Source organism: Heterodontus francisci, chromosome 15 (assembly GCF_036365525.1).
Source record: "Heterodontus francisci isolate sHetFra1 chromosome 15, sHetFra1.hap1, whole genome shotgun sequence".
Lineage (NCBI taxonomy): Eukaryota > Metazoa > Chordata > Chondrichthyes > Heterodontiformes > Heterodontidae > Heterodontus > Heterodontus francisci.
In genome coordinates this window covers 77975829-78003216 of record NC_090385.1, presented here as the reverse complement: position 1 = coordinate 78003216, position 27388 = coordinate 77975829, and the positions used below count along the sequence as shown (strand labels likewise).

At 43.0% G+C, this 27388-nt stretch overlaps 1 protein-coding gene across 1 annotated transcript in view; it reads right to left on the bottom strand.

Annotated features, from left to right (window-relative positions):
• tnmd (tenomodulin) overlaps nucleotides 1-27153 on the bottom strand; it is a 184935-nt gene extending 157782 nt beyond the window's left edge. The window contains exons 1-2 of the mRNA XM_068047010.1: nucleotides 27052-27153; nucleotides 26716-26850 (exon numbers count right to left, since the gene is read on the bottom strand). Of these exons, the coding sequence (XP_067903111.1) occupies nucleotides 26716-26850; nucleotides 27052-27153 (237 nt within the window). The remainder of the gene's footprint in view (nucleotides 1-26715; nucleotides 26851-27051) is intronic.
• Nucleotides 27154-27388: the final 235 nt, after the last annotated feature.

Below are 27388 nucleotides of genomic sequence, written 5' to 3'. Positions count from 1 at the left end.
CCGACAGGGTATTGTTAGCAAAGATACAATTGGAACAGAAGGAACTTGAATTTGAGGAAAGAGAAAAGAGAGAGAGGAAGGTGAGGGTGACAGAAAGAGCCTTCCAAAAGGAACGTGAAAATAATGAAAGGCAGGAGAGAGAGGAGAGAAAGAATATTCTGAAAGGAAAGCGAAGAAAGAGAGCTGAAGCAGCTTGAGTTAACTAGGGGGCGACAGAGTAACCCCAGTGAAAGCATGGCCAATATGAAGGAGCATATTTCAGGGCTGGGTACACACTTGTTAAAACAAGTTCAACTAATTCCAAAATTCAGTGAGGCAGATGTAGAAGAATTTTCTTTGTCCTTTGAGAAACTGGCAAGGCAGCTAAAATGGCCAGCTGAGAACTGGCCTCTTTTACTGCAAAACAAGCTAACTGGAAAAGCCCATGAGGTTTATTCCCTATTGCCAGATAAGAGTTCATCAGATTATGAACTAACCAAAAATGCTATCCTCGGGGCATATGAATTAGTACCCGAAGCCTATCATCAAAAGTTTAGAACCCTCAAGAAGCAAGCTAATCAAATTTATCTGGAGTTTGAAAGAAGTCAGCAGCTGGCTTTGGACCAGTGGCTGAGTGCTCTTAAAGTACAGCTCTGCTATGAGAATCTCAGAGAAGTAGTTCTGTTAGAGGAATTTAAACACTCTCTCCCACACTCCATAGAGCCCGGCAAGCGGCCGTCCTGACTGATGAGTTTGCTTTAATTTTTAAGTCAGTTTCCAAGGGGAGAACCTTTCCTAATCACCCCCATAAATCCGAAAGAGACAAAGGGTGGGAAGGTGATAGGAGCCCAAGCAGTCCTGGGAGAGAAAGAAAAGCAGGAGACACAGGGGGTCCTCCTCAAGCCAAAAAGGAAGGTGCTATGAGCATGAGCGAGACCCGGAGACCTGTGAGCTTCCATTGTAATAAAGTAGGGCACTTAAAAGCTGACTGCTGGAAACTAAAGGGAAAACCGGTAGGGTTAATCAGGGCCGACTTGCTCAGTGAAGAAGTGAACCTGATGGAAAGCACAGCACAACAAAATGTGGCTTTTACTGCAGTAAGAGTGAGACCCAGGAAGTTTATGGCTGCAAGTGCAGGGAAATTTAATAGGATTCCTGAGGGTTATCAACTCTTGTGTCTGAAGGAAAAGTAACCCCATACCCGTCGAGTGGGGCAAGCAAGCCCATAGTAATTCTCCAGGACACAGGGGCCACTAGATCCCTTTTACTGGGAAATGGCCTGACCTTTCCCCCAGAGAGTGTAGTGAACACCAGAATGGTATTGGAGGGCAGTGTATGCCTGTACCTGTACACCGGGTGCACCTGGAGTGCGACCTAGTTTCAGGGTTTAAAATTAAACCGTGTTATGGTAAGACCAGGTGAAGGCTGAGAGGGACCCCCTGACACCTTTCTCACCTGGCTGTAACACTATATTCCACAAAGTGCACTAGTTTGCAGATTTTTTTCAAGCCAGGTTATTAAGGTACATTGTATCACTTGGAACAGCTCTCAGTATCTTATTATTTTAAAATTAAGTCAGCAGATCATTAAATCAAGTTGAAGAGTCATGAATATAAATAAGTGTGCTTATTATTTCATTATTCAAAACTAAATGCAAATTACCATAAACATGAAGATAACTGAATATATAACACAGAAAAATCAATGCTACTCCTAAATTAGTAAGCTGATAAAGGTAAAAGTATATGGAGAATATCTGTCTTATTTTCTATCAAGTACAACTTTTGGCAGCCTGACAACGTTATAATGTTATTAGAGAAGTTCTGCAATCATCACTTCAGTGATGGTTTTCAATAAAACTGTTAGTAGTGGCAATGGTTTAAAATATATGGTCTCATGCACATAAAAACAGCATTTGATCAATAAAGACTTTCAAAACCTTACAGCAGTGGCTGTAAAATACTAAGGCCTAGAATATTATAAGTGGATGCCTAGGTGTACATTTGAGAGACATTCCAAATTGAAATTTGGATCATTAAAGCTTGTGTGAGCATCTTCTTGATTTGACTGATGGTGGCAACCATAATGTATAAGGAATGTAGCCGTCCATCTGTTTTTCATTATATATTGGCAAACAACTTTGTTTGCTATTTAACTGTCGGAAAATCTCAACAGAGTTATGTGCTCGGTTATTTGATATGAAGAAGCTGATTCCCTTGTCTCTTACAAGAACTGGGTTCTGCAAAGATTTCCTGAAGACTTGGAAAACAGCAGTAGTTAGATTCAGTAGATTGACAGTGAGACAATACTCATTTGTTAGAGGGACGACATTTGCCTACAAATTGTGTAACGCATTATGCTGGTGGCTTTTGAGAGATAATGACCAGCAACATCCAGACACATGGCCTGACATTCCAATGTAAATGTTGAAAGAGCTGTGCATTACTGCACCTAAATTGTGTGCCAGGTTTGTTGAGCTCATTGATTCATGGTTAACTGATGCTTAAGGGGCCAACTCATCAAATTCCAGTCTACAAGTATTGCAACAAGATGTTCATCTATTGCTTATGTGAAACAGATATTACAGTAAGAAGATTTCCGCCTGTCCAAATTCTGAAGAAAACTAAGAAATTATGGTGTTGATAGTTTTAAGGTTCTCCCTTGGCAACTAGCCTATCAGAGAAGAATGAGTTGGAGCAGTGAAAAGTTAGCAAAGGTTTTCGGTAGCATCCAAGGTTTATTGTCTGGATCTGCCACTATGCCACCCATCGCAACTATTGGCCATGGCACAGCTACCTATTAATGACAGATGGGCAGTGCCCCAAATGTTGTGATTTGGTAGGTAGGCACTGCAGAGCTCAGCCTTATATTTCAGGAAGACTGGCAGACAAGGTGATCATGACCCTCTTATGTCTCAGTCTTCTTCCAGGCTAGTTCGGGATTATCAGCAAAATCAAGCTATCGCTGACCATAGATATGTCAAACAGGTCATTGATATTTTATTCAGGAGGACCAACACCTTATTTTCCTTTCCCACTGGTCAGCAAAAGCAGCATAATACACCTACCCAATTCCACTGAACAACTGTGTTTCTCTAAAGAGATTGATTAATTAATTGACACCCATGGGGCCATTCAGGCCCATAACCATAAAGCAATGTTCGACATGAACAGAAAAGGATTTTACTCCATCAATGTCTAGTTGGTCAATCAATATGACTGACATTTTAAAATGATGAAAGAAATAGATTCTGCCTTGTTGGATGGACCATTTGAGATGGATAGGAATGGGAGAACTGGACAGCATGTGTATGAATTGCATAAGCAAAAAATTTGGTTCGATGTTAAGAAGCATTGCTTTTGGCAGAGTCATTGTGCTTTGGAACCAAATACTGAATGGATTTCTTCCAGTCCTTCAAAAGCGAGAGGAGGAAATTTGCAGGGTGGTTGGGAATAGAGGGGGCATGTGTTGAGGCAATTTCTTAGAGCTTGCTTGATTGTCTTAGGTTATTGGAGAGGAATTTCCCAGAGTTGTATCTTACGTTTACTCCAGTGACCCTTGACTTAACTGCTCAGACAACAATCTCTTTCGCTAAACAGTTTCAGAGGTCAGAATCCCGAGGTACTGCAACAGAGGCATTAACTATGCTAGCCTTCCAAGCAACAAATGTCTGCTTTTCATCTATTCCCCTGCAAAGTTTGGTGAAAACTATAGAGCCAAATCTATGCAGTTGTGGATGAACAGTTGTTGGCATTGTAGTCCACCATGGGATTCTATGGCAACTCCAGCACATTTGCAGTGCAGCCCCCAGTGATGCAGGTCCTAAAGATTGTTTGAGTATTTCTCAAGAATGATCCTGGGGCTCACATCTATGAAAGACGCAACATGTTGGGTGGCTAGCACATGAACATTTTGAGGCAAGGACTCACAGACCTCATTGCTACCTGGAGATCTGATCCTATGTAAATCAGTGAACATGTGGAGAGAATGCCCAGCAGTGTGACATGGCTGGAGTTAGCACGGGTGAGGCAGTGGTGATGCTACACATTTCCGATCCAATTTCGATGCAAGTGACTGTAGATGTGGCAGAAATATAACTTCTCCTCACTCGTTGCACAAAGTTTCACGCCTGGAGCTCCCTCCTCAAGCTTATTGCCTACATTCCATAGGGTGTGTGTCACTCTGCTGGTGTTTGACAAAGGTAGAGAGTGACATAGGTTGGTGTGAGGTGCTGCCTTGCTCAGGTCTACTGTGAAATCGGTAGCACACACAGTGAAATAAAGTTGTCAATTCTGCCTGACACTAGGGCACTCAATGATCTGATGGAAATTTGGGTACGGAGAAGCGCGTAGCACCTTTCACGACTTTGTGACGTCCCAAAGCACTTTACAGCTATTGAAGAATTTTGAACTGTATTTATTGTTGTAATGTAGGAGAGCTGAGGACTACAATGTGTGAAGGTGCTCAGTGTTCATTTGCAGGCATACTGAGTACAAAGGGACAAACACAAAATACTGCAGATGCAGGAACTCAGAAATAAAAACAGAAAATACTGGAAATACTCAGGAGGTCTGGCAGCCTCTATGGAGTGAGAAACAGAGTTAACACTGCAGATCAATAATCCTTCATCAGAACAGGGGAAGTTGGAAAATAATATAAGTAAGTCAAATGGGGGGAGCATGGAAAAGAACAAAAAAGGAAGGTCTGTGATAGGGTGGAAGAGGGGAAGCATTAAATGACAAAAGAGTTGGTAGGGCAGAGCCAAAGGGAGTGATAATGGGACAAGGAAAGAGACAAAAGATATATCCAAGAGGAGGTGTGAATGGCAGAATAATGAACAGCTGCTGTCTGAAAGCAAAACAAGAAAAACAAGATTAAGACTGCAACATGCCAAGGAAAGGAAGCAAAATGGGGGCAGAGATTACTATCTGAAATTGTCTCAATGTTGAGTCCAGAAGGCTGTAAAGTGCCTTCTTGAAAGATGAGATGCTGTTCCTCCAGCTTGCGTTAAACTTCATTGGAACACTGCAGTATGCCAAGGACAGAGATGTCAGTGGGAGATCAAGGTGGAGAATTAAAATGGCAGGACACCGGAAGCGCGGGGTCATGCTTGCAGACCAAATGGATGTGTTCCCGCAGAGCAGTCACTCAATCTGCTTTTAGTCTCTCCAATGAAGATCAGACCGCATAGTGAGCAACAAATACAGTATACTACATTGAGAGAAGTATATGTAAATCACTGTTTCACCTGGAAGGAGTGTTTGGAGCCTTGGAAGGTGAGGAGAGACCAGGTAAAAAGGGCAGCTTTTGCATCTCCTGCACTTGCAAGGAAAGGTGCCTTGGAAAGGATGTTGTGGAAGGAACAGTCGCATCGGAATGGTGAAAGAGGAGGGGGAATGATGTCTTTAGTGGTAGCATCACACTGGAGGTGGCAAATATGGTGGAGAATGATCTGTTGAATACAGAGGCTGGTGGGGTTGAAGGTGAGGACAAGGGGAACCCCACAACAATGCAGCGAGCTAGAACCATAGACAGGACCCCAGGAGATGTTGAAACTCTACTAGTAGAGTAAGCAATTTGCGAGGGGATCAGAGCTTTCAATTGTGGGTCAAAAAATTTGAAGGGCAGTAGATGAAGCCATTAATGTTTTAGTTTTCCTGTTTTTCTTTTGCTTAGTGATCAGGGCATAAGCCAAAACTAGAGGGAAGAACTCAACAATGCCACTGGAGGTCCACAGCACAGTGAGAAAGCCTGATTATGGAAGTTGTCGGTACTGCAAGGTGAAGCTCTGCAGGGAAAAATAAAACTTCAGAGAAAAAAAAAGCTCAGAGTTAAAAACAACTAGCTGTGCAAACAGAAAGCAGCTGTGGTGTTTCAGTCTTAAAGGAGCAGGCCTGCAGAAACAAATCTGTCTGAACAAAAAAAATGAAGTGTACCTGTGAACAAAAACCTGTAAAAAGTTCTATATTTATATATATATAAAAAAGCAGGATCATTAAGACAGTGGCTTTCAGATATCCAGTTGGACATAGCATCTGAATTTAAATTGTGTCGACAATGAATGAAACTGTTTTTCCTGGATCAAGAAGTGAACAAACCGAGAATCAAGCTATCAAGATGAAGATTGTAATGGGCAATGATGGTCGGCAATGGATTATACATCAGGATTGTCAGCTGATGATCAGAAGGATCCTAGCAAGCTATGGGCATTCCTGGAGCAGCAACTCAGGGTGAAAATAATTTTTGAGACATAGTCTTGCTATGACCTACCAGCAAAGGCAAGATGAGTCCATTGACCAGTTTGTTGCAATTGTCAGAATGGATTATAGAACTGGTAATTGTATTTACCCCAATAAAGGCCTTTTAAAAAGACCTGCTGGAAAAGAAGAAAAGGCACGCCATAGATGCACTGCTCAATGATGGAAGGAAATTTGAAGCCATCATGGCTGAGCACCATCAGTTACAAGCACTGGGGACAGCTACAACAATTGGTATGGTAACTAAGGCTCAGAAAACTGCTAAGCCTTGTGGCAAATGTTCCCTGACTCACCTAATTCACAGTGGTCTGGCAGACCAGGACTAGTGCAAAGCTTGTGGCATATGAGGACACTGGGAAAGGCAGTGCAGAAGGCTGAGCTCAGATATTGCACACAGGAATGGTGGCAGATCACATGTAAAGAGAACATCTGTAAGACAGATTGGCAAATGCAGCAAAAGGTATGGCAACACACAACAAAAACCCAAGCAGGTACATCAGGTCAACAGAGAGACAGATTGCCAGGAGGACATGGGTGAAGAACAGTGAGCAAGCATTTCACATAGTTAATCTGGATCAACATGTCAATGCTCTTAAGCAATCTGAGGCATTTGCCATGATCAGGACTATATGTCCACAGAAGAATGGCAAACATAAACTCAGAGTAAAAATTGACACCGGAGTAAGTGCAAATATTCTGTCCATCCGTATACTGAAGGACATGTACTTAAAGCAATGGGAAACTATGGTACAACCACAGCTAGACTGACTGCCTACAATGGTTCTCCAATTTAAGTGCATTGGAATGATAACTTTGCAGTGCAGCTATGGGAGCTCCAAATGGCTATCACAAATGTTTACATTATAGACACAACTGGGCCAGCTGTCACAGGGCTTCCAGTATGCCAAGATTTACTAATCATCACAATACATGAGGTCAGCACCACACCGAACGGTATGGAAAGTTGCAACATGGAGTGCATTGAGTCAGTTAGAGACCTGATACTGCGTTATTCAGATAGCTTTGATGCAATCGGTGATTTCAAGGGTGATGTCCTACTGCACACGACAGAGGATGCAGTTCTCACTAGCGACGCACCAAGGAAGTGCAGCGTGCGCATTCAGGAGAAGCTTAAAGTGGAGCTGGATGAGGTGGAGTGCAACGGAGTCATCCGCTGAGTGCAACAGCATTCTGATTGGTGCAGCTCCATTGCCATCTTTCTTCAGCACACAGGTAATCTTAGGATTTGCTTAGACTCACGATGACTGAATTTAGGCCTCAAGAGATCCCCACATAAAATCCCAATGCTGGAGGAGCTGAATCCTAAGTTTAATGGTGCTAGGTATTTTATAAAGCTTGATGCAAAGCATGGATACTGATCTGTCCACTTTGCCAAGAAGTCCCAGCTGCTCACAACTTTTAGAACGCCATTCAGGAGATACTGTTTCATATGGTTACCATTTGGTCTGTGCGCCAGCCAAGACATTTTCCAGTAATACATGGCCAGGATAATGGAAAATGTCCTGGGCTGCATCTGTATAGCTGACGATATTGCGGTGACGGGGAGGACCAAGGCAGAGTATGACCAAAGCTTGCATTTGCTAATGCTGGCTGCTTGTCATGAGGGCCTTGTGTTTAACAGCAAGAAGTGCCAGGTCAACATTGGGCACATCAACTTCTTTGGGTTGATATATTCTGCCACAGGAATACACCCAGACCCAGATGAGATCGAAGATGTCGGAACCATGCTAACAACTCAGGACTGGGAAGACCTACAATGGTGTCTTGGGGCTGTTCAACCTTTTGGCCCTGTACATCCCCAATTTTGCTGAGTGAGCTGCACCACTCAGAGAACTGCTTCGTAAAAACACCCTATACTCGTGGTAGGAAGACCACCAGCAGCAAATCCTCTTTCTGCTGAAGAGTTTGCCGCAATACTTACACTAACATTGAATGTGAAACCTTAGCTCTAGTTTTTGATATTGCTAAGTTTCACACCTACTTGTTCAGAATACATTATACCCTGGAGACTGACCACAAGCCACTTGAAACCATATGGCGCAGCTGCTCAGTTGCAGAGACTTTGGTGAAGGTCCAGGGCTGTGATTGTGACATCCGATATAAACCGGGCAGCAAAATGGGCACATTGGACACCCTGATCAGGTTGCCTAACCCAAATAAAGATGCAGGTGTCTCGCTGGATTTGCACGTCCACGTTGTGGATATTGAGATTGAGAATGTCCTGAAGATTGACCTCATGAATTTTGGACCCCACAAATGCAAGCAACTAAAACAATGAGACAGCATGTGACTCTTCCCTATCATTGTTGTGAAAGGTGATTATGGAAGGATGGTCTATCACCACACAGGAAGTAACCAAACGTCTACACTGTTTCTGGCTGAATCGAGACAAGTTCGGTATATCATAGGGGTGATTTTCAAAGGAAAACAAGTCCTTTTTTTATTCATTCATGGGATGTGGGTGTCGCTGGCTAGGCCAGAATATATTGCACATCCCTAATTTCCCTTGAGAAGGTGGTGGTGAGCTGCCTTCTTGAACCGCTGCAGTCCATGTGAGGTAGGTATACCCATAGTGCTGTTAGGAAGGGAGTTCCAGGATTGTGACCCAGCGACAATGAAGCAACGGCGATATAGTTCCAAGTCAGGATGGTGTGTGACTTGGACGGGAACTTGCAGGTGGTGGTGTTCCCATGCATTTGCTGCCCTTGTCCTTCTAGTTGGTAGAGGTCGCGGGTTTGGAAGGTGCTGTCTAAGGAGCCTTGGTGCATTGCTGCAGTGCATCTTGTAGATGGTTCACACTGCTGCCACTGTGCGTTGGTGGTGGATGGAGGGAATGTTTGTGCATGGTGTACTAATCAAGCGGGCTGCTTTGTCCTGGATGGTGCTGAGCTTCTTGAGTGTTGTTGGAGCTGCATCCATCCAGGCGAGTGGAGAGTATTCCATCACACTCCTGATTTGTGCCTTGTAGATGGTGGACAGGCTTTGGGGAGTCAGGAGATGAGTTACACGCTGCAGGATTCCTAGCCTCTGACCTGCTCTTGTAGCCACAGTATTTAAGGATAAACTGCTGTCTAAGCAAGGGAAGATGAAGGCATCTTATGACAGGTAAGCAAGACCAGAATTGGATTGATTGTGAGCAGGACAACAGGTGGGAGTCCTCAATCATGCGTCAGGGACTTGATATCCTGCAGAAGTTGCTAGGGTATGCAACTAGCCCAGATCGTACGAGGTCCAGACACCCAATGGTGCGATTCTCAGATGGAACCAAAGTCAACTCCGAGAGCTGTATGACAACATTACATCTGACAACCCTGTGGCATTCGAGACACTTTCAAATACAAAGTCTGAAGATGAATGTACAGAGACTACATACACAGAGGAAGAACATGTTAACCAGAACTCTGAGTCAGCAGAATCTCAGAGGAGTTGTCTAGATGAGCTACGCTCTGGGAAGAGGTTTACGATACCAAGATCGAGATGAATAAGCAAACCTCCACTACATTTTACAGAGTGTGGTAAATAACACTTGTAAATAATGTTTTGTTTTGATCATTTATAGTTAGTCTGAAACACAACATCATTGTATATTGTACATATGTTTTTATCTTTGGAAAAAAAGGGTGATGTTGTGGGATGACCTGAAGGGGACCACCTTAAGAGCTTAAATGAAGGACACTGGAGGAAGTGATGTCATGTCACACATGACCAGAGAGTTATAGGTGTAGCCTGACAGAGTGAGATGCGTTTAGATGTGCTCGTGCAGTAACTGTTTATATGTTCCAGTTAGGTTATAATAAAAACCCACATTTCTTTGGATATTGCTTGGAGTCCTGTATTGGGTTAAATGAATAGTGTAAGATTCTCCACAAAGCTTCCAGGAACCCACAGTGAATCCCTGAATAGTACCTGAATTCCACTTTCAAGGTCTTTATCTGAAAGATTTCAAGCCTTAGCTTCTGCATTATCAGTGGGCATCTTCTAGATATGCTTTTGAACTCAGTTTACAATGCAGCTTCCACATCCCACATCTAATTTTCAGCATAATGTATCTACATTGCTCAACTACAGTTGCAATGCTGCCAATATTGAGGCCAACATGCTCTCTCTTTTTTGGATGAACATCTAACACATTGTTTAAAATATAACTGCAAATTTGCATAAAAAGTTAAATTCCAGCTGCTCTAGTTTAGAATTGTTTAACAGAAATGTTCCTCTGGAAACCGATGCAAGTCAGAAGCATTGTAAACACTCACCCTGCGCTGACACTTAGCTCTAGGGCTGCTGTACACAAATTCACATCAAGCTGGCAAATTCTGCACAGCTCTTGTGGATTCCAGCCACTAATTAAAAGTCAGTGCATGCATCAGGCAGGTAATGTAATACATTGCAGGACATGAACTGACTCAGGGCACTCCTTCAGATAAACACTGCGACAATCACTGAGCTTGAGTCATTCAGGCCCAAATTGAATAAATTCTCTTTGGGGATGTTTGCACAGCCCGTCATTTACCGGAGGTTAAATAAATCCAGAAAATTTCAACCTATGGGTGATCACATTTTTAGTCATCTTAAGTCAGACCTTAGCACCGTTTTAGTTGAGAATAAGCACTCAGTATCCAAAAACACGCTAACAGATCTAAGTACATGATGATGATGGGCCGCATTGAAGATCACTAAATTGCCGGATAAATCAGCACATTATTAGCCTGATTTCATAAAGAAAATATACTTTGCATGATTTTGCTCTTTATAATGTGGACCATTTCTGTGATTCCATATTGGAGGGATTTTAAAGGAAGAATATAAAATGATGCCATGAAATGGGATCAGAGAACATAGCTCAAGATGAAGCTGATGCAGGCACACTGGGCCAAATGGCCTCCTCCTGTATTGTTATTTCTATGACCCTGCAGGGATTATTTCAAGCTCTCTCCTCCCCCTCTCCCCATGCAGGCAGGCAGGGCGTTACACAGAATTACACAGAATGTACAGCAAGAAACAGAAACCAGTCAATTGGTCCAATGGGTCTATGTAGTGTTTATGCTCCACCCACTTTACTTCAGCCAACCTATTAGCATAAGCTTCTATTCCTTTCTCCCTCATGTACTTATCTAGCTTCCTTTTAAATGCATCTATACTGTTTGCCTCAACTACTCCTTGTAGTAGTGAGTTCCACATTCTAACCACTTGCTGATTAAAGAAATTCCCATGAATTCCTTATTGGATTTATCAGTGACTATCTATACCTATGGCCCCTAGTTTTGGACTCACCACACCTGAAGATATTTTTATCTACGTCTACCCTGTGTAATCCTTTCACATCTTGAAGACCTCAATCAGGTCACCCCCTCAGTCTTCTCTTTCTAGAGAATAGAGCCCCGGTCTATTCAGCCTTCTCTGACAGGTAGAATTTCCTTGTTTGCTTATCATACTTATGAATCTTTTCTGCACCTTCTACAGTGCCTCTATAACCTTTTTTTTTATAATATTGGGACAAGAATTGTGAAAAGGGGATTCTCAAAGTAACATCCCTATGATGTCATCGGGATGCACACGCCAGATAATTCACCTCCTCTTTCTGCCCCAAGACGTTCCTTTGCCAGATACAATCTAGAAATGCACCTTTCAGGATATCACATTTAGAGTATATGAGCCTCCAGGACCTGGCCTGACTTCTGCAGAAGTAGAGACCAGCAGTCAAAAATGCGAAGTTTGTCCTATGGAATCTTTTGATGCAAATAAAGACTTGTATCTATATAACATCTTTAATGACCTCCAATGTTACATAGGATAACATAGAATATGCTGCACAGAAACAGGCCATTTGGCCCAACCAGTCCACACTGGCACTTTTACTCCACTTGAGCCTCCTCCTGTCTTTCCTCATCTCCAATTTATCAGCATAACCCTCTGTTCCCTTCTCCCTCATATGCTTGTCTAGCCTCCCCTTAAATACATCCACAGCACCTTACAGACAATGAAGGACATTTGAAGTCCAGTCACTGTTGTAATGTAGAGAATGTGGCAGCCAATTTGCTCACAGCAAGGTCCCACAAACAGTAATGAGGTAATGATTCGATATTCTGTTTTTAGTGATGTTGACAGAGGGATAAATGTTATCTAGGTCAATGGTTATGATGTCCTGTTAGACAGTGAAATAAAAACCTGTAACTCCTGACTCCCTTTGCCTTTTCTCCCCTTGCCTGTTTGTTTTTGCACATCCCACAAATAGAAATTGTGTGCCCTTCTGACAAAGTCGCATTTTGAACATATTATGGGACAGATTTTTCTGATCATGTATCTTGGAGCAATAGATTGCCTGTGCACAGCAGATATCGAAAAATAGGGCAAGGAAGTTCACAGATCCAAAAGGGAGACAGTCTGATCTTCTGTCCACTTAAAATCAATGAAAGGGAGCTTGCTTGATTTTTTTCCCTATCCAGGCGTGCAATGCTTCTCATTCAATTTTTTTATTGTGCTGTGCTCAGACCATTCAATATGCCCAGGAGCAGGAACAGGAAAATATACTCCATTGTTCCAGCCCATCACAGCAACATTGTCATCATAACTGATTTCTGATCAGAGGGATTTCCTCTTTCCTTCAAGCTGACTGTTTCCTGTCTTCCATTTTCTTCTGAACAGGCTCCATTCTAAACACCAGGGGAATTTAATACTTTCCTCTGAAGCAGATTTGGAGGTGGGGAGACTATATAATTGGGTGGGATGATGACAGGGAGGGGTGTCCCCGCCACCTTCCTGCCTCTGCTGAAATTAAGTCTGGGGCGGGAAGGCCTGTGAATGGTCTTCGTGCCCTGCCACCAACTGAGGCCCTTACGTGGCAATTAATGCCCAATTAAGGGCCTCATCCCACCGCCACTGCAATTAGCTGAGTGGCAGGTGGGCCTGTCTCCGCTCTGGAAGCATGGCCAGATAAACTATGTGGGTTGCTTGCCGGATCCGGGATGGGAATGCCCTTTGTTAAAATGCACAGTGCCTGAACTTGGGACTCAGCACCGGGAAGGGGGGGGGCCTGCTGCAGCCCCCTCCCCGATGACTCTCACCCCACGAGAACCTTCCTGCCCTGACCTATCAGTGGCTTGGGTTCAACGCCACTCCTCGGCCTCTGGTGGGTGCTCCATTGGAGGCAGCAGCCACTGCCTGCCGGCCAATCAGAGGATAGTGAGTCAGCAGCTCGCATTAAGTCTCTCCCCATTTTAATTTCCATTAGCTTCGAAAGGAATAAAAAACTTTGTAAAGTGAGCTGCTGATTCACTATCGCCCATTTTACAATATTGCACAAAGTCAAATTTATCAACATGTTTGAGGAGCCTCCTGTTCAGTAATACACTTTGAAATTTCGGTGTTAAAACAAGAATCGAAACAAGAGTCATAACCAATGTGCCTTGTTAACTGCACGGCTGCACAGCAGCCCATAAGTCCCTGCACAGGCAGTGCACAAGATTTGCCCCATTGTTTAAGACAATAAGTCAGGCATGAAAAAACAAGTTTAACTTGCTCTTTTATTCAAATGTTTGTTATTATCTGTATTCCCTAAACCAGTTCCAAATCAAATGATGTGAAAAGTATGTAATTGGAACTTTGCTCATCCTTCACCAGCATACTTGGTGAGGGGAGGTGGGAAATCAAGACTTAAAAAAAAGTAAAGTAAGATACTAGTAAAAATCTCTTCATTATGTTAACTATGACTTGGGCCTAATGATCTCCTGTGGTCTTATGAAAACATATCCTAGTGTGTATATGCACCTGGAAGATATGCAGGTCCATAGCTCATTGTTTAACCCTTCAAAAATGAAATGTGGGTATACTCGATATCCCTGGGCTTACCCTTCACTACACGCCTGGAATTCACAGCAGTAGGGAAACTCGATTCTTTCTGAGAGACTAAGTAGTATTGTCTGTATTGTCTGGCTTGCTTTGCATAAAGCATATCTTAAACCACATGATATGAAATTGTTTTCTGGCATTTGACAGAAAAGAAATTTTGGAGCCAAGGTAATTCTACTCTCTTAGCTCTGAGGTAATTCTATTCTCTCAGCTCATGGTGTATCCATAGTGTAAAAAATATCTAGTGAAAATTGGTAGACACACACATAGCTTTATAATGGTTCGATGACAGAATTCAGCCCTCACTCACTAACCAAATATCGCAAATCGAAAGTTCAGAATTCAATTCCTCACATTAATTGGAGATGTTGCTGAATTGGTTACACTGTAGAAGACTTGCATAGTAAAGCAGAGCAGATAAAAATAGTGATTCCTTGCTCTGGTTTGGCTCTATGATCACTTAATCTTTGAAAAATTTCCAGATTAAGTCTGTGAAGGATAAATGTGCCACCTGATTGCTTACTTAGCAATTGAAGACCAGAGTTAGAATCATTTGAATGTCTCTGTATTGCTGGCAGACATAAATGAGTCTTATGCCCAGGAATGTAATTGTGCTACAAGAATTTGAAAAAAATGTAATTCATAATACAGGCATGGAACAAAGTATTTCAATTCGTGGCTTGTCACAAATCTTGTACATCTGCAGAAACAATTTGGCCTTATTGTGGCCTACTCCATTTTATTTTGCTTCTTTCCATTTTCCTTATTTAATGATTCTCACACATTTGCCCGAGTGGTTTTAGTTTCCTGCCATATTTCTATGGTATGTGATACTTGTCTGCTTACAGTACAATCAGGATCATGGTTCGAGAGCACACATCAGCTTTTGACCTGCATGGTTTTCTGATCATTTTAAATGATTAGGATATTGTGGCCAATGCAAGAGCAAATTTCAAGACACACCTACTGGGCAAGGGTTCTCTCCAAGATCAAAACCAAAACTATAACTTAGGTGTCTTTTAGCGTTTATATTTTTAAGCTGTGGTTAGATGAAGACCAAAAATCCTGCTCTTGGCTAGATTTGTGCCTACTCCTTTTGGACACTTTAACACGTAACTTCTTGCCTGCAGCCTCTGGCTTTGAAAAAAAAATAAATCTGCGTGAATTGACATTGTATAAAAACATAACCCATTCCTAAATCCTTGCTGCAAAGAATAGAAAGAAAAGAAAAAAAATCTGCAGTCCTAGCATTCTGGCACCTTTGGCACTAACCCTGCCAAGAATTGCCAGCTCAGAGGGAGACCACGATTTAAATATCCTAGGTAGGGTTCTGTGCCCAAAGCGCACATTTTAGATGTCTCCCTAGCCTGGGAGACACAAACTATGGCACAAGATGACTAATCTGCGAAAGTGAGGGTGCCCACTGCCACTTAGGCCTCGGGACTAGTATTGTTCCTCTTTCTCTTTGTGGTCTCACTGACTGATCTTACTCATTAATGGGCATGATGACCTGTTTGCCAGGTTAGGCTAGAATGATGGAAAGAACCTTTTGCCCATCCCACGCAAGAAAGAATGCACAGGCACCACTCCCATGGCCCCCCACACCCTCATCCCTCCCCTTGGGGCCTTTGTAAGGGAACTGAAAACAACATACCAAATTGTGATAATCTTTGGGTATTTTAGGGGACAATCCTGGTCTGGACCCTCAGGTTGGGACCTACCTCTGCCACAGGATGTATTGGGATGCCTGGTTCCACTCATCAAACTGGCTCACTGCTCATCTATCAGTCCAGTAACACTGGGACTGCTGAGCTGGGCATGACTACCCCTGGCTGTGCCTTTTCCTATTCCTCTGGCCTTCTTTGAGGTAGGTGGAGACTCTGGCCCTTAAGAGGCTTTTGGGAAAGTCTTTGAGATGTCTAGAACATGGTATATCGGGGTCTTGGCCTAAGCTGTAACCCTTTCCACACAAGAATACACTAGTAGTGCCGTGGAGATTCACCAATGCATCCACCCGCCCTCCCCCCATTCTCCCCCCGACCCCCTCCCCACCCCACCACCTCCCTCCACCATCCAGTTGACTGTAAAAGTACATGATGTGACTTTTGGTTGCAGGTGGAAGGTTGCCCAGTGGATCTGGAGGGAATATTTAAGGACACTCATTCAAAATAATGAATTAGATTCTCTTGGGAACTTGCACGATTGCAATGATATGTTTAGGATCCTTGAATGTCGCAAAAGTAGAGGAAATTACAGAGGAAGCGACTTATGCCGTTCATTATGCTGCTCCATATTTTCCAGGGGCTTTTCCACTTCCACACCGTTACCCTTCCTGAAAACAGTTAGAAGGTAATTATCATGACTCCGCCGCTATTAAAGTCAGTGCCGATTGTCATTTTTCTGCAATTAAGCAAGTTCTGACATTGTGGGCACTTTGCTAGTGGCGTGATTTGACTTTAGAACACATTCACTGACTTAAACTTTTAAATGACACTGATAATTTTGAACTCCTACAGATTTACATAGAATGCACGCACAGAAACAGACAATTTGAAACCAAATGCTCCATGCTGGTGTTTATGTTTCACACCAGCCTTCTCTCAGCCTACTGCCTCTCACCTTACCAACCTATCCATCTATTCCTTTGTTCCTCATGTGCTTATCTAACTTCCCCTTAAATGCATCAATTTGTTTTGTGAGTACAAATAGCAATGATGTCAGAGCTAAAGGTGCAGCAAAAAAAGGAGGTTTCATCAAAATACTTAAAGCTCAAGCAATGACAGTGTTGTTTTAGGTAAAAATAAACATCCATAAAATACCAGACTGTCAATTTTACCAAATGGTGTATGTTTAGACGCTATTTTTGAGTTCAAACTAGAACTAGCTTCAGTGAACATCCTTCATGGCCATTCTGTACAAGCTTGCTATTTTGATTTTTTTGAAATTGAGATCTCACTAGACCTTACAGCTCAAATGAAGCACACAATTACTCAATCGATGAAATGCAGAACTAGCATGGATCCACATTCCACTTTTTTTCTATAATTGTAAAAAGTGAATTAACTTATTGAAAATGACAACGTAGTGTAGTTTTTTTTTCATAAACTGAACCTGGCGATCAATTCATTTAACTTCCAATGTAAACATGTAAATCCTGGTTCTGTTTGCAATATATATTTTGCAAGCATGGTTTAAAAAAAAAATCAAGACATATATAATTAATTGAATTATCGGCCATAAAACATTATTGGCCATTTGCTGCACCACTTCTGATTTGCCACTATCCTCACTGTAGTGTAAATCGGTTTTCTAATAAAATTTTGCGTCAATTCGCAGATCAGCCATAATCTAACTGAATGGCAGAACAGGCAAGAGAAGTTGAATGACCTCCTCCTGTTCCTATCTTCCTGCCACTGGGGGCTTGGGGAGCACAGCAATACAAGCATAAGACTTTTGGCATCACTGACTGGGCCAATAAAAAAGCAGATGACTTGTTATATTCAGTGATTCATAATTTTTTGAACTTGGTTGTCCTTTGGTTTGTACTTACCTGTGGGCGTGGCTAAGAAAGCAGTTTACAGCATGGGAGAAACAAGCAAAGCCCATATTTTCTTTCTTCCCTTTCAGCTTATCAGGCCTGTGACTCCACAAGTCACAGCACCCACAGCCATGCATCACGCAGCATCCATAATTCAAGAGAATTGAGAATTATTCAGGTACTGAGTAACTCTAATTGAAAGCTATTGCTCTTCTGTGCTGTATACTCTGGTATTTGGCAAAATAAAATCCATTGCCTGGAAAATTTAGATCATAATTGAGCAGCAACCTCACATGAAAAAAGACATTAGACAGAATCACGTCTTTATTTCTATTTTACCCTGTGATAAGCCGATTTAACCGTTGACGAGATCAGCTAGGAAAGTAATCAGTGCACAGAAATAATTACTTACATGCAATAATGACAGTAGATAGGGGTTCTCAAGATTATTTTCTTATCATCTAATTCCTAAGCTTTCCACATTGCTCTACCGATAGCAATTGATTTCTTGAACAATTGGAATGCTTTATAATAGTTAAACTGCCCCTTGGGTGGTATTAAGCTCAGATAAGTCATGCAGACAAATCAAATATGTCAGAACAAAATGGCACGTTAATTGTCCCACATCCTGTTTTATGTTGTGTAGTCCAAATAAGCTAAGGTTTCTTCAGTGTGGTGTTACTTTGCATTTTGTTACAATAGTGAGTTAACATTGCAATATAAAGTCAAACCTAACATTTGAAGTAAATTAGTTTCTAGGTTTTTTTTGCAAAATCCTCATCATTTTACTGAAAGTTCATTTCATGTCACTGAATATGAGTGTGGTGTATCTTGATCTTGGATGTGAATTAGCTGGATGAAAAAAACTGACAATTTTATATACTCTTATATGGAAACTTAAAGATTCGGATATTTTAATCCAGGTGTGCTCATGAAAGAAAGAACTTGCATTAAGATAGCACCTTTAATGACCTTGGGCTATCCCAAAGCACTTGACAGCCATTGAAGTACTTTTTGAAGTGTAGTCACTGTAGTAACGTAGGAAACGCAGCAGCCAGTTTGCACACAGCAAGATCCCACAAACAGCAATTAGATAATAACCAGTTAATGTGTCTTTTTTAATGACGTTTTTTGAAGAACAAATATTGGCCAGGACATAAAGCTGAATTCCGGCATCAATGGAAAGCAAATATTATTTCGCTTCCTACCGTTGACAGCATCAATCACTTCTCAGCTGAACTATAAAGCACAGATCCCCAACACAGAAGCAGTAACACACCTCAACCCCAGCTCTAGTTGTGTCCAGATGCCAAGACTATTAACATGAGTAATCCATTTCTTATCACCACATTGTGTCACAGCAGTACGTTACCACTTGTGCATTGTGAGCTCTGATTGACCACGCATAATTTATGGCTCCCTCATTAGTAGAAACACTGAGCTGAATTTTGGGGACCCCCAAAGAAGGGAATGGAGGCAGGGGGGCCCCTGAAAATACCGCGCCTGGCAGTCTGCCAATTTCAAGACATTGATCCTGGCGCTGGCAATAATCACCAGGGAGGGGGAGGGTAAAACAGGAATCCTACTCTCCTCCCAATTCAGGCCAAATCAAACTTTGACAAGCTCGTTAAGAGCTTGTCAAGGCTGGAACTTTACATTTTTAAAGGGGCAGACTGGTTACTCGTGCCTTCAGAAACTGACCAACTGAAGGGAGGCAGATTAAGAGTGCGAAGCCATCCCCATGGCTGTCCCAGGGAATCACCTTGGCCCCATAAAAGGGTCAGCAGGGAAAAAGGGGACTGGGCACTTGGCAAGGGGGTGTCCTTGGTACTGCACAAGTGATAGGGAAAATGAGCACTCAGCAACCGGGCTTTGAACGGGGTCAGTACCCCTAGGCATTGCAGGGACAGAAGAGCAGGGGGCATGGCTGCCAAGGACAATTGGGCAGCCACCTGCCCGTAAGGAAGGCTCCAGCTAGCAGTGGGGGGACGACTGTCAGATTTTGGGTCCAGTGGTGATGAGAGGCAACACATTCCACAGGAAGGGAAGAACCCGGGCATCAGAAGGGCATGGATGAGAAAAGAGGGGCAGGAAGACAATGGAAGCCAAACCCTCAACATAGCATCTACCGCTGAAGATGCGGCTACTTGGAAATGACCAAGAATCAGTGCCGCAGAAGACTGTGACTCTCCAGGCAGTTGATCACAGACATCTGTGCCCTTGAGGCTGAAGACCTCGCACTTTGCTGCACTGGTCGCCATGCCCTGCCAGTGGATGTCAAAGTCACTGCGGCCTTGAACGTCTTTGCCTCAGGCTCCTTCCAAGGGTCAGCTGTGGACTCTAGTGGCATCTCACAAACAGCTGCACACCACTGCATCTCACAGGTCACTGATGCCCTCTTTGCCAGAACTGGACAGTACATTCATTTAACAACAGACATGGCCTCGCAGGGAGAGAGGGCATTGGGTTTCGCCTCCATTGCTGGATTCTCCCAGGTGCAGATTCATGCGGCTTCAAGACACCCAGCAACCAGCCAGTAAGATCCAGCAACAGGAAGGGCTTCCAATCCCTCAACATCCAACTGGTCTGTGACCACAAAGCTTCCTCCATGTGGGCACTCACTTTCCTGACAGCTATAATGACTCCTTCATCCTCCCCACATCCAAGCAGCCTTAAATCTTCACTCCAACTCCCAAAGGACCTGGATGGATCCCAGGGGACAAGGGATATCCCTGAAGAGATGGCTACTCATCCCTCTATGGGAACTTAGGGCAGGATAGTTGAAGGCACGGCCATCATTGGTGGAGTAATGAAAATCAGGATGCTCGAGAGGCGATACAACCACTGCTACCCACTCAGTAGGACAACTATTGAGCAGGCTATCAGACTTCTGAAAATGCAATTCTGGTGCCTGGATCAGTCAGATGGTGCACTCCAATACCCTCCTGTAAGGGTCTCTGTCATTGTGATGGTCTGCTGTGCTCTCCATTTCCTAGCCCCCAGAGAGGTGTGAACCTTGAGGATGGTGAGGCCCTGGAAGGAGACAGCTCATCAGGGAGGAGCAGGAGATAAGAGAGGAGGAGGAAGGAATTGGAGGCAGAGGAAAATGATGCTGAAAAAAGAGGTACTCCTGCTGCACAATGAGGTGCACCCTCTTCTCCCTCATGGCTTCCAGCATTAGATCCAGGTTGGCATCAATGAAATGAGGGGTTGCCCTGTCCCGAGTGCCAGGCATCTCGCTTCCCTCTGGTGCAGTGGAAGTTTTTGGCATAAACTGCAGATCTCTCCCTCAGAACAACAAGCAGCATCAGTGATGGCTGCCGTGGGTGTCTAAATGAGACCCTACTTCATTTGACCCTCCTCCATTCCTGCACCCATTGGCTCTAAGTGGACAGCTATCCCATCTCCATATCAATTAAGTGCTTGCCCAAATGAAAATCTGAACTTTAATCAGTTCCCCCCGGAAGCGGGTTTCTGACCCAAAAACAGACGCGGCTCCCGTGTCCTGCCTCCGTGGTGAATGTTCAGCTCAATATATCAAATAATCTGTAACAGACCCCCCAGAAAGCTTGCTTGTTGCATGATTTCCGGGCACAGCATTATAGAAACAGTTGATAGCCTAATCTTAAAAGCATCAACAATACTGTTTACTGCAGCACAATAAATGTGTTTATTCAGCTCCTATTTAACATTAGAAATGCTGTGACCTGCTACAGGTAAACCTATTGTTTATCAGAAAGCTGCAGGTGCCACACAGTGACTTCCCAATTCATTGTTGAGTAAAGGCAATGGCAAAAGTGAGGGGAGTGACTGCTAAAAAAGAAAATAGCGCCTGACAGTATTCTGAGCAGCTGAAACTCTCCCACTTCTACTGCACAGGGTGTCCCATGGTTTGACTCACAACTATAGAACACTTACAATTATATTTTTTAAAAGACCACGCATATGCATGCAAAGAACATGTATGTTCAAATAAAAGCAGGAGTTGGCCATTTGAGACCTCAAGCCTGCTTTGCCATTCAATAAGATCATGGCTGATCTACTATCTTAGCTACACCTCCCCACACTATCCCCTGTCCCTTGGTTCTTAGTTACCAAAAATCTATCAATCTCTGACTTGAGCAATACTTACCAACTGAACATCCACAGCTCTCTAGAATAGAGAATTCTGACGGTTAATAGCCCTTTTAGTGAAGACATTTCTCCTCATCTCAGTCCTAAATGGCTTAGGTACATGCAACTTGGTTCAAACAAATATGTTTTCTGCCCAACAACTTGTACATATATAGTGCCTTTAACATAGTAGACCACCCGAAGATACCACACAGGACCAAAATCATACAAAATTTGACTAAACCACAGAAGGAGATATTAGGACAGGTGACTAAAAGCTTGGTCAAAGAGGTAGGTTTTAAGGACAATCTTAAAGGAGGAGAGAGAGGCGGAGAGGATTAGGAATTGAATTCCAGAGTTTAGGGCCTGGACAGTTGAAGGCATGGCCATCATTGGCGGAGTAATGAAAATCGGATGTTCAAGAGGCCAGAATTCCAGGAGTGTAGCAATCTCAGAGGGTTATAGGGCTGGAGAAGGTTACAGAGGTACGGAGGGTTGAGGCCATATAGAAGGATTTGAAAATAAGAATGAGAATTTTTAATGCCCATTCCTGCTCCTCATGATGGTGAGTTATTCTGGGTTTTGGTGTACAGACCTGAAACATGAACTCTGCTTCTCTCTCCACAGATGCTGCCTGACCTGCTGAATATTTCCAGCACTTTCTGTTTTTATTTCAGATTTCCAGCATCTGCAGTATTTCATTTTTATTATTGCAGCAAGACATCTTTACTTCTGTACTCAAATCCTCTTGCGATGAAGGCCAAGATATTATTTGCCTTCCTTATTGATTGTTGCACCTGTATGCTAGCTTTTAATGACTCATGAACAAGGACACCCAGGTCCCTTTGGACACCAACACTTCCCAACCTCTCACCATTTAAAAATATTCTGTCTTTCTGAAAAAGACCCATTAATCCCGACTCTCTGTCTTCTGTGAGTTAGCCAATCCTCAATCCATGCTAATACATTACCCCCAATACCATGAGCTCCTATCTTGTGTAATAATCTTTTATGTGGCACCTTCTCGAATGCCTTCTGGAAATCCAAATACACTGCATCTACCGGTTGCCCTTTATCAACTCTGCTTGTTATATCCTCAATGAGCTCTAGCAAATTCGTCAAACATGATTTCCCTTTCACAAAACCATGTTGATGCTGTTTGATTGCGTTAAGCTTTTCTAAATGTCCTGCTATTTCTTCCTTAATAATGGACTCTAGCATTTTCCCAACGACCGATGTTAGGCTGACCAGCCTTTAGTTTCCTGCTTTTTGTCTCCCTCCCTTCTTGAACAGGAGCATCACATTACAGGTTTTCCAATCCGCTGGGACCCTCCCAGAATCCAGTGAGTTCTGGAATATTTTCACCAAAGCCTCCACTATCTCTTTAGCCACTTCCTTTAAAACCCTTGGATGCAGGCCATCAGGTCCTGGCAACTTGTCTGCCTTTAGTCTCATTAGTTTGTCAAATACTTTGTCCCTTATGATAGAGACTGTTACAAGATCTTTCCTCCCATTAGCTCCTTGCTTATCTGATATCTGTGGGATGTTTATAGTGTCCTCCACCGTGAAGACTGATGCAATATATTGGTTTAAATTATCTGCCATTTCCCAGTTCCCCCTTATCAATTCTCCAGTCACATCCTCCAAGGGTCCCATGCTCACTTTAGCTACTCTCTTTCTTTTTAAATACCCATAGAAGCTCTTGCTGTTTGTTTTTATACTTCTTGCCAATTTATTTTCATAATCAATTTTCTCCCTCTTTATTAGCTAGCCAGGTGAAATATGCAATGTTGTGGGTGATGGGAGAGGTGATCTTAGGATACAAACTGTTCAGTGGCCTGGGGAGGTGCACTGTGTTCTTTGGGGAGGAGTCACTGGAGTCAAGCATATAGGAAAACATATTAATTAATATTTTTAAATGCTTGAAATTGATAAATTTTATTTGTAGGTGTGGACAGGCAGCAAACTGCTTATACTTCAGAATTATTTTGTCTGGAATGAGATTGAGAAAAAGCAAGTGTACAAATTTTTGATTAGAATTTACAGATTTGCACCATAGGATTAAATAAAGTTTAAAGGAGAAAAACTGACAAATCGGGAAAACAGATGAAGGGTTTGCTATGTGGGTTTTGTGTATGGCCTCATATAAGCCAGTCTGCTTTCTTACCTTTGCGTTGGAAATTTCTTTAACTGGGCAATGATCAGATTTCCCTCACCTTCAGATCATTCTTCCTCCACCATAGGATCATGGGCAGCCACATGAGGGGCAGAATGCCATGCTTTCCTCTTACTTGGATTGGCAATCTATGCAATGTGTTTCTGATGAAAGATCACTGACCTGAAACGTTGGGCAGGATTTTATCGGAAGGTACGAAGTCCTGCTGCTAGGACCAAAAGCAGGACCTGTCTCTGCGCTGGTGGGTGGTGGGACTCTGGGTGACATTTTACCAGTGGCGGCCAATTAAGAGACTGCCACTGGGACTGCCATCCAATTAAGGGCCGGCAGCACTGCAGCCTCAGCAGTGCCACCATTGAGAGGTTGCCACTACTGAGGCTGCAGGATGAAGGAGAAGGCTGAGGCACCCTTGAAGACAAGCTAAGTTGTTTTAAGTAACTTGCCAGGGCCAGGCAGGCCCCGGTGATTGGAGTGGGGGGGGGACCTTCCATTGGTGGTGCTGTAGCTGCAGGGATGGCCATTGCCACTGGGGGCCCCTCCATCGGCCAGGGAGCGGCCATAAAGGAGGGCACCCCATCCCCCAGGAACGTGCAGGAGGCCGCCAGGGTTTACCTGACAGTCTCCCCAGTAGCTGCGGCCCCTCCCAATGTCGCTAAAATGTCACTGGAAGTGGGAGGTGACCCTTAATTAGTACAATTTGCCGCCCTGTGGGTGGCCATGCCACTGAGCCCCTGCCGCTGGTAATATACCTTGGCGGAGGATAGATGTCGGGCCACCCTCTCAACTCCTTCCGTCACCATTTTACCAACCCTCCTGCTTCACAGCCCATCTCCAAAGGGCTGGTAAAATCCAGCCTGTTAACTCTGTTTGTTTCCACAGATGCTACCAGACCTGCTGAGTATTTCCAGCATTTTTATTACTGATATCCTTCAGGTACAGAAACCTATTATCCTTACCGGCTCTGATCAAAATTGACTACATTCCCACAACAATGTGTTTGAGTCTTAACTGGTCTCTGAAGTGAACTAGGAAGCCACTGAGTTGAATCAAACCACTGCCAATGGTTCAAGCAGGCAACCACCACCATCTTCGCAAAGGAAGTTAGGGATGGATAATAAATGCCAGCGAAGTCCATGTCCTTCGAATAAATTTTAGAGTAATTCAGATCTGCCTGGCTGACCTCACCCAATTTTGGATAATGTGGGCCCGATTTTAATTCTGCAAGTGAATGGGTTTTGAATGGGTTAAAATATGGCTCTGTGGGTGAGTTTCCAGTCCACATCACACAATGCACTGGGAGCTCAGCCAAGAAGGCAAAATATGAGCAGACCTGAAAGGAATTCCAAGTGGCGAGAGGTAAATTAAAAGATAAGTTGCCTTTATAATGCAGTCAGCCCTGTCCCCTCCTCCAGGGCACTGTCCCACTTCCTAACACCCGCTTCCACAAATTGGACAGCTGTGCCTGGGAGAAGGCAAAGAGGGAAGACCTGACCATCACTGCCGCTGGCAGTGGTTATTAAATGGTGCATGTTACCTGTGGGTATCCTTGCAGTATGTGGCACAGCTCCATGCCCGGTTGCTTGCTAATCTGGACCTACTGTCACCGATTCCATGCAGCAAAACTATTGGTCATGATGGCGGCTCAGCTATTTGCATGTCAGCAGCTTAATTGTACGAAATACATGCTAGGATGGAAGTCAATACAGCATGAAAACTATAGTAATTCCGGAACTAATGACTTAGAAATTTCTATTAGTGATGCTTGTCGATGAATGTTTCATATTGTTGTCTCATATTCCTCTGCCTGTTTAAGGGAAACATGAACACTTCAATCAGTAGTAGCAATCTCGCCTCTTGAGTCATAAGATTGTGGGTTCAAGTTCCATTTCAGAGGCTTGTGCACAAAATCTAAGCTTATACTTGAGTGTACTACTGAGGGAGAGCAGGACTCTGGGAGGTGATGTCTTTTGGATGAGATGTTAAATCGAAGTCCCGTCTAGCCTCTCAGATAAACATAAAAGATCCAATGGCACTATTTTGAAGAAAAGCAGGGCAGTTCTATCTGGTATTCTGTCCAATATTTATCCCCAACCAACATCACTAAAACAGATTATCTGGCTATTATCACATTGCTGATTGCGGGACCTTGCTGTGCATAAATTGGCTGCTGCTTTTTCTACATGGCAATGGTGACTACACTTCAAATTGGCTGTCAAGTGATTTGGGACATCCTGAGGTCATAGAAAGCACTTTTAAAAATACAAGTTCTTTCCTTGCTTTAAAATAATCAACTCTTAGACAGAGAACAAGTTTGGCTTTATCCTCTAAGATTGCCAACCAGTAATTTCCAACCTTCTCGTCATGTGATGCCTGGAATTTTGAGCGGGGGAGACATTGACGATCCTCCTACAATGCGACTGGAAGCAATCGTAAGAAGGGGAAAGTGTATCTATTTTTGGACGGGACATCAGGACACTATTATTAGAATATTTAAATCTTCTTTCAATCACCTGGATCAACGTACTACTGATTCCTTTCTACCACATTTCCAGGTTTGTATTAGGGACACAAAAGCAGTTGTTAAAATCATTATTGTGTTGCTAGCACTACCAAAAAACCCATCTCAAACTCATCATTTGAATCTTAAAGTATCCAGCCTTTTACAGCGTTGACTTTCATAAACCGACACTATTTACTAGTGACTTTACACAGTAAGATTCCACCAGATTTTGACTGAGCACAGCGATCAAGGGAAGGTTGCTACAACTGTAGATCCTCGACCTCACCTTGCTCTCCCTTTGTTTCCAGTAGTACCGAAGACCAAACGAACCGAACAGCAGCAAAACCACCAAGAGTATCACCAGTGTCCCAAACTTCAAATATCGGGCAAGATGACACTGTTTTTCCTTCGCTGCAAACATCTAAAGATGTACAATAAAAATAAAATCGAAACTTTGACCTTACACACACACAATGTACTTAAGGAACTGGAAAGAAAATTAAGCAATACAACTATCCTTATATATATACTCTGTGCAAAATAAAATCTCTTTTTAGATATCAAGATCCAACTCCAACAAAAATAATTGTTCAGTTGATTTAAAAAAAACCAATATTCTTACATCTGCTGCTAAGTACTGCTTCCCAAGATTTTGGTTGGATTTTTCTGCCATGTCTTGAAAACGCTGGTCGGAAAGCCTGAATGATAAGTTGTTCATGAACATCGAGCAAACGAGACTTTTATTCCCCAACCCAGTCACCTGCTATTTCACTTTAAGGGGAGTTTCAGATTCCAATCTTAAAGGCGCCGCTTGCTGTCTCTAATTTCGACGCAAGTGGAATGTTAAATCGCAACTCCTTTTGACACCAAAATCCAGGATAATTTGGAGTTCAATTAAAAACAGAGTTTGATTTGAACAGTTTGTGATGTGTTAAAGTTTAATTGCAATAGCAACTATT